The sequence below is a fragment of the Prionailurus viverrinus genome, unplaced genomic scaffold, assembly GCF_022837055.1.
Source record: "Prionailurus viverrinus isolate Anna unplaced genomic scaffold, UM_Priviv_1.0 scaffold_53, whole genome shotgun sequence".
In the NCBI taxonomy this organism is placed as follows: domain Eukaryota; kingdom Metazoa; phylum Chordata; class Mammalia; order Carnivora; family Felidae; genus Prionailurus; species Prionailurus viverrinus.
This window is the reverse complement of record NW_025927616.1, coordinates 472,211-484,290: the sequence shown is the minus strand read 5'-3', so window position 1 is coordinate 484,290 and position 12,080 is coordinate 472,211. Positions and strand designations below refer to the sequence as shown.

The 12,080-nt window shown below is 61.6% G+C and overlaps 1 protein-coding gene across 1 annotated transcript in view; it reads left to right on the top strand.

The window, feature by feature from the left end:
- LOC125159605 (calpain-8-like) overlaps positions 1–9,985 on the top strand; it is a 42,474-nt gene extending 32,489 nt beyond the window's left edge. The window contains 9 exon segments of the mRNA XM_047848101.1: positions 1,338–1,374; positions 3,830–3,897; positions 5,529–5,599; positions 5,958–6,026; positions 7,889–7,962; positions 8,518–8,592; positions 8,994–9,045; positions 9,048–9,113; positions 9,894–9,985. Of these exon segments, the coding sequence (XP_047704057.1) occupies positions 1,338–1,374; positions 3,830–3,897; positions 5,529–5,599; positions 5,958–6,026; positions 7,889–7,962; positions 8,518–8,592; positions 8,994–9,045; positions 9,048–9,113; positions 9,894–9,985 (604 nt within the window).
- Positions 9,986–12,080: the final 2,095 nt, after the last annotated feature.

Genomic DNA, 12,080 nt, shown 5'->3' with positions numbered 1-12,080 from the left:
ACATACACACATGCATATGCACACACATGTATATACACACACAGATACCCCCACATGTGCACACACACTCACATACATATACACACATGTCTATACACACCCACCCACATGCGTACACACATATGTGCACACACACAGACGGGCACACACATACCTGCACACACATGCACACACACACGTACACACACATATGCATGTGCACACACATACACACATGTATATACACATGCACATGCATGCACATATGTATACCCCCCACAGTGCACACACATACACACACACATGCATATGCACACACACATATACACACAGATACCCCACATGTGCACACACACTCACATACATATACACATATACACACATGTCTATACACACACACCCACATGTGTACACACATATGTGCACACACACAGACGGGCACACATACCTGCACACACATGCACACACACATGCACACACACTCGTATACACACACATATGCATGTGCACACACATACACACATGTATGTACACATGCACATGCATGGATGGGCATATGTATACCCCCCACAGTGCACACGCATACATACACACATGCATATGCATACACACGTATATACACACACAGATACCCCCACATGTGCGCACACACACACTCACATACATATACACATATACACACATGTATATACACATGCACACACATGCACACCCCCACATGCATACACACACGGACATGCACACACATGCACACACGTATACACGCATACATATGCATGTGCACACACACATGCACATGTATATACACATGCCACACGCATGCATGCACATATATATACCCCCCACGTGCACACACATACATACACACATGCATACGCACACACATATACACATGTGCACACACATATACACATATATATCCCCCTCCACCACACACACACACCACACCACACACCACATACATGGTTGCAGGTGCACACGGCTGTGGGCTTGCCGGCTCCTTGCCCAGAGACAGTGACTATAGGATTCACAGAGCTGGGTCCCCAGAGAGGACAGAGGGGACTGGGTGGGGAGAGAACTCTCCACGATTGGGGGCCAGCAGGGCCGAGATTTCAGAATTCACGAAGGGTCACCGAGCTGGGCGTTTCTGTCTGGTGATGACCCGGGTGGGGAGGGGACTGGGGGCGGGGAGGAAAGCTGGTAAAGATTCTGTTTATGCAGTTTGGGTGCCAGTGGGGTCTGAAGGTCTTGGGCGGGAAGCCCATCCTGCAGAAAAGTGAAATACTTCCTGAAAGAACGTGGCCGTCAGCAGTGCGTTTCACTTACTGGTATTTGTTTTTCCTCCTTTTGTGTTTCAGGGAGACGGGAGGTGTGGTAGCTGGAAACCCACAGGAGGTAGGAATCTCTCGGAACACCGAGCTCTGGCTCGTGGGGCTTTCTTGTTGATTCGTAAATGTTCTTTATATCTTAAGGATCATAACCTTTTATTCATCGGGGCCACAACACTTCCTAGGTTCTGGCCCTTCCTACCAAAGACCAGGCGGCATCAGTGGGACCCAGGTTTGGTGGCACCTCCCTCCCTCGGGGGGGGGCCGGGCCGTATGTCCCCCACATGCAGTGGGCGGGACCCTCAGACAGAACAGCCTGGGCCGTTCTGTGCAGGGCAGAGAAGGCGGTGGGTGGGAGATAGACCCCAGGCTTTCAGGGACAGATGGTGGGAGCGAATGAAGCCGCTGAAGGAGAGCTCATCCAGAAACACCAGACACGGGCCGCTCCCTTTACCCTCCGTCCTCACCCCGTCCTCCGTGTGCTGTCCCTTTTCTCCCGCGGCGCATGTGGGGGCAGCACGCGGAGGGGCTGCTCCGTGAGGGGTCGTGCTGTCCGTGTTCCGGGCACTCGGGGTGGGAGGGACGGCCTCCGGGGCAGCGCCACCATCTGCCCCGCGGCTGGGGTGTCTGCAGACGCGCACGGTGCCCCGCGGCTGCGGGTTTGGGTCTCGGACCGAAGGGGGCAGACGTGCTCTGTCGCCGGCACCTGTCGAGTTTGTGAGCTGGTGTTTCTGCAGGGGGAGGAGAAGCCGGGGCTTCCCCCGATCAGTGCCATCCTTCTGTTTGAACTCCGGCAGGGTCCACACACGCTGTGGGGTTAGTGTCAGGTGAGCCGTGGCGTTTCTGTCACGAGTTCGTGAGGCAGAACTGCCCGCCCCACTGTCCGCGCTCGCATTCCGGTCAGCGCCCCTGCCAGGGCTCAGCCACCGCACCTGCCCCGAGGCGCTTTCCCGGCTGGCGGCTCTCGGTCACCGGAGCTGCCCGGGCCGCACCCGCAGCAGTGGCCCAGCCTCCTGGTGGGCCTCTCCCCAGCCCCCCGCCGCCTCTCTTGCTGCCGTCCCAGGGGCTCCGAGAGGCCGGTGTGCCCGCGTGGAGGGAGCGGGTCGAGCCCGCAATTCAGGTGGTTGGACCCATCCTTCACCTTCACCCTTTCTGGTTCCTGTTAAATCAACTTAGTCCTGGCCCTACGCCCCCCTGCATCAGGCGGGTGGGAATTCAGCCCAGAGACTGTGGGGGCTCCCCGCGGCCCCCTCCCGTGGTCTTGGGGTTTTCTGAAGCACAAAACAACGGAAGACTCTTCCGGTCCCGGGTGCTCGCTGCTGTCCCCAGAGACGCCCCCTCAGCTCACGGCGCTGCCCCAGGCCTTCTGCGCGAGGTCTGGGGCTCCCACCCTTTGTGAACCAGGAGCCCCCAGGCCTGGGGCCCAGCCTTCCCTCCTGAGGTCCCGCGGAGCCGTGAAGGGCTCCCAGGATCCCAGGGCCCCCGACGCACACGCACACGGGGATCACGTCTGCAGGGGACTCAGGACTTACAGAAGACAGGGACAGTCCTTGCCTTCAAGGACTTCCCTTCTCCTCCCTCCAGTCATGACAGTCGGATGTTCGAGAGCCCGACTGTCCGCCTGGAGTGGGGCGAACGAACACTTGGGATTTAGGTGTGGTCTTGGCCTGTTGGGTGACACGCTGACCACGGTTTCTGCGTGGGTAAAGCGTGGCAAAGCAGGTAAAGCGTAGGCAGGGGTGAGGCCGGCCATGAGTGGTGAACGAGATGCTGGCACGCAGCCCGTGGCCATCGAGGGACAGCGTCGTCAGCGCTCTGGCACTCTCTCCAGCACGGTGTTGGTTCGTGCTTTTCCGAGCGGTGGTTCTAGAACACCGACTTGGCTTTCTGGAAACTCCTGGAGACATCCGGGACGCGTGTGACGGTTGGGGGAGAGCCCGTGTCAGGCTGGAAAGTCTCTGGACAGACCCGTTCGTGGAATGATCGGTCACTGTCATGGGACGTTGACACATACCAGCTCGCGTGTGCTTCTCTGACCCCCCCCCCCCCCCCCACCGCCCCGCAGGCCTAGTCATTTAACAACAGAGGGAGGAGGGAAGGGGGCTCGGAGCCTGAGCCGGAAACCACCGAGCGACCCCTGTGGTGTTTGAACTCCCGTCTTCCGGCTCCGACTCCCGCTCCTCCCACTGGGCTGTGGCCTCAGCCAGTCTCCGATCCCGTGGCTGCTTGAGAGCCTGCTGGACGCTAAGAAAACACATACAGACACTACATACCCCAGGGTCTCGACGGGGGCGGAGGGGTGGCGCTCTGGGATGGAGATTCTCTGCTGTCGGTGCTTCTGTCCTTCTCTGAGAGCAACTCGGGACTGAGACTGGAAATTCGGGGCTGGTGGGATCACTCCCCACAGCGGAGAGGGGACGCGCCTGCCCGTGGCGCGTGTGCGGTAGGAACGGGCAGCGAGGGACGTGGGGTCTTCACTGTCCCAGCGACCCCGGCCTAACCCTGGTCGTGCTTCCCGCCAGCCGCACCCCCGGGAGGTGGACCAGGAGGACAGCCAGCCCGGGAGCCTGCTGGGGAAGGTGCGGGGAAGGTGAGCGGGGCCCCACGACCTCCCAGACAGGCAGGGGGTGTCCAAGAGCTCAGGCCACCTCAGCCTTTGTCCCCTAGAGTCCCTGTGAGCCCAGAGGGTGGCTCCACCCTCATGGCCTGGTCACCTCCCACAGGCGCACCTGCTGTCAGCATCACACTGTTAGCATCACTCCAACACGCGGATTTGGGGGCACAGACGTTCCGTCCTTAACAGGAGGAGAAAAACAATATTCTCCACCCCCCGGGGAAGTCCAGGGGCACTTACACATTTTTTTTAAATGTTTTTATATTTTATTTTTGAGAGAGAGAGAGAGAGAGAGAGGGTGGGGGGAGGGGCAGAGAGAGAGGGAGACCCAGAATCCCGAGCAGGATCCAGGCTCTGAGCTGTCAGCACAGAGCCCGACGCGGGGCTGGAACTCATGAACTGTGAGATCATGACCTGAGCCGAAGTCGGGCGCTCAACTGACTGAGGCCCCCAGGCACCCCTATTTTTTAGAGCGACGAATGGAATAGAAGAAAATACAGAGGAAGCCTTTGCAGGAAATGAAGCCTGCCTACGCTCCTTTGCATAGCCATTCAGGCTGCTTGTGCGAAAATGGGTCTATTCACGGTTTTGACGGTCACTCGGACCAGTATTTTACTGACGGGGCCTCGTTGCCGTGGCCGCGGAGGGATCGTATCTTATTGAGAAGGAAGAGAACAGTGAACAAAACGGCCTGTCTCCCCTCCCCTGCTGGTGGGGCCGCGCTGGTCGCTGTCCCTGCTGTGCCGGCTGAGGGGCCTCCAGAGGGACAGGCCGGGGTCTGGACACAGGCTCTCAATACCCCTCCCTTTCCTGGCAGGCAGAGGGTGGTGGGGTCTTAGCGCGGGCGCCCGGGGGGGCTTTGGGAGCACTCCCCTTGTCCCCGGGAGCCGAGCCAGGGCCCGGGTGGAGGGGCTGCGGGGTGCACACGGTGACGCCACACATCACCGGGGGAGGAGACGCGGCTGAGGTCACACGGCCACCGCGGCCCAGTGCCCTTCTCGGCACCTCGTGTGTCCCCTGCTGAGGCCTGTCCCCGGGTGAGCTTTAAAGGACGAACGAACCTTCCCTCTGGCTCCGGTGTGTGCCCTTTCCTGGACAGCTGGAGGAGTGACCCTTGGGGTCAGACCTCGTTAGGTGTCCAACCCTAGCCCTGTCCCTTGGTGGGTGTGAGGCCACATCACATGCAAAGCCACGTCGCATCGTGACTGTAGGTGTGGGCGGTTTACAGAAGCACATGGCACCCAGAGGCCGCGTGGCTCTGGGGGTTTGAGGACGCTGGACGCTGGGTGTGTGGCTGGGTCCGTGTCAGCTCCTGGTCCCGTCCCTCCCTCACTCCTGCTAGGCTGGGGCAGGGGTGGGGGGTGGGGCCGGGAGGGTGGAGGTGGGCCCGCGGGTGGAGGAGGGGCCGGCACCCGGCTGAGCGGGGGCAGAACCCGGAGGGCAGGGGAGGCGGTGGCCCAGCGAGGGGAGCCCTGGGGAGACCCGCTGGGGCCGATCAGGGCACGGGCAGCGGCCTGACAGCCCCCCCTCCCCCGTCCCGCTCTATGCCCCAGGCCTGGCTTCTGCCTCTGCTGAGGAAGGGGTGAGAGACGGGGGGACGCCTGCAGGGCCTTCGGCTCCTTCCTCCGTGGCTCCCGGGGTGCAGGTGAGGTGGAGGCCCGGGCGCAGCTCCAGCAAGGTGCCTGTAACGCTGTACGCCCGCTCGCCCCTGCCGTTCCGGGTGGTCTTGAGCAAAGCACTCAACCTCTCTGGGCCTCAGTTTCCCTCTCCACAGAATGGGGATGCCGGTGGTTTCGCCGGGGGCGGGGGCGGTGGTCGTTCCGAGGACACAGAACAGGGCCGCCCGCAGTGGCGGCTTGGCTGAGAACTGACCGTAACTCTCATTATCCCACTTAATCGCCGAGCAGCCTCTGGGGCGAGTGTTCCTATTAGTGTCATTCCGGCTTGATGGGGGAGGGGACCAGAGACGGGCTCGGGGAGGTCCCCTCCGCTGTCCACATCCTGATTCCCGCCCCCCCTTCCATTCGAATGTTTAGAAACAGACGTAAAATTCGGGGGATTCCACATCAACACTTGCAGGGAGATGATCAGCTTGATGGATGGACGTATCCTTTGATGTTTCCCTTTTCCCGGAGTTTGACGACTCCCGACCTTTCCCAGCGAGAAGGGAGGGAAGGGACTAGAAGGGGCGGAGCCCGTGTCCGTGGGCTGCGCGCAGTAAAGAAGAGTGCGCCTGCCCACTCATTCCTCCGTAAGCCCGCCACTCTCTCCGCTTCACAGGTGGGAATGACAGGTGGGACACTGACAGGTGGGAAGTGACAGGTGAGGATGCTGACAGGTGGGGATGCTGACAGGTGGGAATGACAGGTGGGACACTGACAGGTGGGAAGTGACAGGTGAGGACACTGAGGCACAGTGGAATCCAGAGACAGCAAATGCACCTGTGCCTTTCTCCTGTTAATCCCACCTTCCTAACCCTAATCCTATCCCTACCCCCTCCCTTCCTCCTCCTGCCCCTCCCCCTCTCCTCCCTCCCCTCCTCTCCCCTCCCCTTTCTCACCTGTCTCTCCCTCCCTCTCCTCTCCCCTCCCATTTCTCCCCTCCCCCTCCCCCTCCCATCAGCCCCTCCTTTTCCTCCTCCCTCTCCCTTCCTCTCCCCCTCCTTCCCCCTCCTTGCCCCTCCCCTCCCCTCCTCTCTCCCTTTGCCTCCCCCTTCTCTCCTGTTCCCCTCCACTCCCTGCCTCTCCCCCCTCCTCCTTCCCTTTCTCCTTTTCCTTCCCCTTCCCCTCCTCTACCCTTCCTTTCCCTCCCCCTCCTTGCCTCTCCCTTCCCCCTCCCCTCCTCGGTCTCGCCTCTCTCCCCTCCTCTTCCCTCCTCTCCTTGCCTCTCCCCTTCTCTCCCCCTCCCTTCCTCTCCCCTCCCCTTCTCACCTTTCTCCCCTCCCCTCCCCCCTCCTTGCCTCTCTTCTCCTCTCCCCTCCCCTCCTCCCTTCTTCTCTCCTCCCCCTCCCCTCCCCACCTCTCCCCCTTCCTTCCACTCCTCCTCTCCCCTCCCCCTCCACACCCCTCCCCTCCTCTGTTCTGTCTCCTGCAGTAACACAGCTCTCCCATGGCCACCACCGCTAGTTTAGAATTATCGCAGGAGATAAAAATCCGTTTGTTTTCTCCTGGCCTCAAGTAACCTCACTTTACACTGAAGGCGTGTGGGAGTTTTCAGAAGGAAAGGGAAGGGTGTTCCAGGTGGAAGGAACGGCGTCCGTGAAGGCGCAGAGGGAGAATGGTCCAACATCTCCTCCTGGAACCTTGCCTGGGGCCGCCGTCCTCCAGAGCGTGGAGGTCAAGGCCCTTTCTCGGAGGCGGAGGCTTGGCAGGTCCTCAGTCTTCGGGACGGGTTTGCGCAGCAGTCCCGCAGAGGGGTTAGCGCTCGCACAGTAAATGCGCGTGGTCCACAGAAGAGAGGTCCCCCCAGGACTGAGCAGTGGCCCCTGGGGAAGCTCCGAGCCCCTTCCAGGCGCTGACACGCACACACAGGCCGCGGGGCTGCCGATGACTTTTCTGTTGACGTATGGCATTCTAGCCAACTAATTGTTACAATTACCAGTCACAGAGATAACAATCACAGGTCACGGAGATTTAAGTCTGGAAGCGACTTTCCAGGGCCTCTAGCCCAGCGCTCTCAATAACCAGCACGACGGGATGTTAGGTGCTCCTTAGCGATGCCGCTCCAAGGTCTTTGGGCTCACGACCTGCCCTTTGCTCTGCGCCTGACCTCAGAGGGGGCCGTAGTGGGTGCCTGACTCTTTAATCTTCATTTGAATTGGTTTCCCACCACCCTCCCCACCGTGGTCCCCCCGGGGCCCCGCTGCCTGCACACGTGGGTGGCTCACTGAGGCCTTACGACAGGACGGTCACTGTGGTCACAAGAGAAGGTGGTCCTGTGGACTGTGGGCATGTTGGCCTTTACGGAGCCCAGAGCCATGGAAAGGGCACCCTGGGGCTGGCAGAATTCAGGGTGATCTGGCTGAAGATTCAGAGGTACCTGGTGAGTCTTCCCTTCTGGGGTGGGGGCTGTCCTGGGGGGGGCTTCCTGGGTCGTGTTTCCAGCCTCTTGCCCCCCAGGTGGGGACTGTCTTGGGGGGACCTCCTAGGTTGTGTTTCCAGCCTCTCGCCCCCGAGGTGGGGGATATCCTGCGGGGGGGCCTCCTAGGTCCTGTTTCCAGCCCCTCGCTCCCCCCTGCAGGTGGGGGACATCCTGGGGGGGCGCCCTTCTCAGTCCTGTTTCCGGCCCCTCGCCCCCCAGGCACTCAGTCCTGGTCTGTTTCCCACCCTAGTCTGCACAGATGCTGATCACGGTCAAACCCAGCACAGAACCCGGACATGTGGTTCAGGAGGGCCCGGGACAGCAATGAGGTGCCAGTGCCGAGCCCTTCGAGGAACGCCCTGCTGTTCAGGACGCAGAGGGGCCATCTCTGGCCCTCAGCCCAGCTCTTATCTTTGTTCTGGAAGCTTCTTGGGGGTCAGGGAAGCTGTGAGTGGAGGGCGTAGCTCTGGCAGGGCCCCCAGAGGCTCTTTCTACCTGGTTTCTCTTCTGCTCTAGTTGGTTTATGGGGAAACCGATCACACCCACTCGGGGGCCATCGACGCCCACGACCTGAGGGTGGCCCTCAGGAAAGCAGGTGAGGACGTGCGGTGTAGGCGAGCCTCGGGGAAGGGCGTCTCACTGTAAATACTCCTACTGGGCTGGCAATCATGGCGGTGACTCTCCTCCGTGGGGCATCCACGTGACGGTGGCTCGAGCGCCTTCCCCCCACCAGGGGTCTGTTCAGCGCGACATCCAGGCTTCTCCCAGGGCCCTCGCGGCTGCTGGGAGGGTGCCGGGCAGAAGGCGCCCTTTCTTGCAGCGGTGGCCGCGATGTGCGGCTGGACGGGTGCCAGGGCCACGGGCCTAGTTCAGTGCCAGGCTCGTCCTGAGGCGGGGCGGCTCCCAGGATTGCCATGGGGTGACGACAAGACCTTGGAGGAGGCTGGCCGTGTCAACCAGAGCCCCACCCTGCCGTGACCCGGGCCCTCCCTGCGGGTTTCACGCTCAGCAGCCGGGGGCAGCAGACCCTTGCCCTGTGGTACACCACGGCAGATGCTGCATCGACTTCGATGGCTTCTCTGCCTGTGTGACCGGCCCGGAGGCCCTCTTCGGTGAGTCCCTGTCCCTCAGTCCCTCCCAGTTCGCTGCAGGTGCGGGGGGCAGGGGCAGGTTGGTCGGTGGAGCCAGGAGGACCTCCTGGGGGAGGCGGGGCACACTCAGGCCACGCCCAAGGTCAGAGACTGCCTTTCTTGGAGACTCCAAATGCTGCTGCCGCATCAATAGTTTGCCCGCTTGTGGTTCAGGTTGTTGACTGCTAAGTGCAATCACTGGGCCAGGCTGATGGCGTCCCCGTAGTGGTGAAATGGCTTTCACTGTCTGTTGTCACCTGTGCCTCCCTGGGGATCATGTCAGTGGGGCTGGAGACCCCTTGGATGGGCAGTGAGTGGGCTCCCTCCCCGTCGGGCTGTGGCCTCACGACAAGGCGTCCTGCTAAGGGAGGGGTTTCTTCACTGAGGGCCGGGAGGTGGTTTTAACGGGAGCGGGCGGGGCAGCCAGACACGAAGCTGGTCTGAAACTGGTCTGTCCGCTGTTCCCTCTTCCCTCCACCACCTGGAAACAATGGCAGGTTCCTAGAGCTTCGGAGGGTGGAGAGGACCAGAGACCATCTCTGCTCACAACTGCGGTTTGTCCCCTGGGGCAGGGGGCCGCGTGCCCCCCAACCCACCCTGTGCGCTAAATCTACGCGCAGCTTTTCAGAGTCCCTGAGGCAGGCGGGAGCTGGGGGGTCAGGGAGGGGCTTCCTGGGAGGGGGGTGGGTGCACGGAGGCAGCTCTCTGGCGGTTCCGAAGCCCAGGACCGCCCCTAATCTCCTTCCTTCTCTGGTGCTCCAGAACTGTTCGGGCTGCTGGACGAGGACCAGAGTGGCAGCTCTTCCTCTTTGAGGAACCGCTTGCTGGTGGGACTTGGAGGTTCCTGGATGTAAGGGGGGCTGCGTGGAGCGCATCCACGGTGACCTGTGCTGAGTTCTCGGGCGGGCACCGCAGGGAGGAAGGCTGTCGCCGTGCAGCCATCCGAGCATGTGTGTTGATTATGACCGTGAAGATAATTTCGGGGGTGCAGCCCTTGTTAGTGTGAACGGAGCTGTGGGTGGTGGGCCATCTAAGGCCTGACTTCCAGGACCGGAGGTCTCAGATTAACGCGGACCAGGGGGTCAGAAGCCAGCGACAGGTGGGAGTGTCCGTGGCTTGGGTCCAGGGACCTGGGGAAGGTCTTCCGGGAAACATGCCCGAGGAGGTCCACCTGGTTCACCTGGAAGCGAGTGTGTACATGCGTGTGCTTGTACGCACACACACGCACACACCTGTTTGGGGCAGTTCCTCTCGGGTCTAAGCCTTCCCTAAGTCACGTTTCTGCTCGTGGGGGCGGGTGACTGAGCTGAGCGCTTCCTTATCGGGCAGCGCTCGCTGGCGCGTGGACGTATCGAGGGAGAGCGTCTCCGGCAGGCACACGGCTCACCTTGGTGTCCTTCTCTTGCTGTGGCTCAGCTGTGTGTTGGTCTGACCCGGGCTCGTGGCCATCGGGGATGCTCCGCCCGCCCGCCCGCGCTTTCCTCCCCATCCTCGCGGTTCTGTGAGCCTCGGTCCCCGAAAGGCCGCTCTTCCTACCTTCCTTGCCTGTCACTGTCCCCGCGCGGACCCCAGCCTGTCCCACCCGGCAGTCTGGGGGCCGGGGCTCAGTGTTCAAGCCAACCCCGGAGCCCAGAGGGCAGACGGAAGTGAATTAAAGTTTGGCCCAAACGGTTCCTGCCTTCGTCTAGTGTTGTGCAGGGTGGGGAGGGCTCTGCTGGTCCTCCTTCAGGAGAGGGGTTTTGGGAAAACTGAGCTGCAGGGGTGGAGATGGGGGGGCTGCCTCCGGGGTCCGCAGGCCAGACGAGGACGAGGACGCATGGGTGGCTGCTTCCTGCCCTTGTGAGGAAGGGGGGGGGTCTCCCTTCCTCGCTGGTGGCCGGGAAGTCAGCGCATCCTTGCTGGCTCTCCCCCACGGCCTCGGGAAGGGGGAGGAAGGTGTGAGCCTGCTGTGGCTGCCGTAGCCGCGGATCCAGGGGCCCACAGATCCCGGGGCCCGGAAGGCCAAGATCCACGCGCGGGTGGCCAGGCTCCGGGGAGAGCCCCCTGGGCCGCGATCCTCACTGTGTGTGCGGGCGGAGAGCAGGGAGGGGCAGGCTCTCTGGGGCGCTCGCAGGGCACAGACCCGGTCATGGGGACCCCACCTGCTGGGGCTCATCAGATCCTGGTCTCCTCCCGCGGGCCCCGCCGCCTACAGCTGGTGCCTGGGGTCCGGCTTCACGCGTGGATGCGAGGGGGACAGCCACTCAGCCCCTGCCAGTGAGCTGCTGGAGAGAAACCACGCACACGCCTTGGCCCCTGCGGCTCTGGCGGAGGTTAGTCTTCCGCTTCTGGAAGCAGAGCTGGATGCACACCCCTCCCAGGAGCACGGCCGGAGGGCACGGGCACAGGCCTTTAGCTGGGGTAGGGGCTCCGGGTGTCGCCCCTGCAGGCAGCGCTCCATCCTGATGGCGGGGGAGGAGGCAGGTCTGTTCCGGCGGCCGTGTTCTTCCTTGTCCGCTCCGGGGTGACATGGGGCGGCCTGGGGCCAGCACCTGCCTGTCCCCCAGCCCTGCTGCTGTTGGTCAGGTGCTCGCTGACCCAGCACAAGCCCCACCCCACCCCGTTCTTGGAGGACAAGGGGATTTGGCCTGATTCTTCCTTACACTTCAAGTACAGAATGGCTGCGTATGTTTAAAGTGACGTGAGGGGCACCTGGGGGCTCAGTCGAGCCCCAGGTCGGACCGAGCGTCCAGCTTCGGTCAGATCATGATCTCGTGGTTCCTGGGTTCGAGCCCCACGTGGGGCTCTGTGCTGACAGCTCGGAACCTGCTCGGGATTCTCTCTCTCTTCCTCTCTCTCTGCCCCTCCCCTGCTAACGCTCTCTCTTTCAAAAATAAAGATTAAAAAGAAAATAAAGTGCTGTGTTGTAATCAACTTGCAGTAACTTTATTTTATTTTTTTAAAGACTTT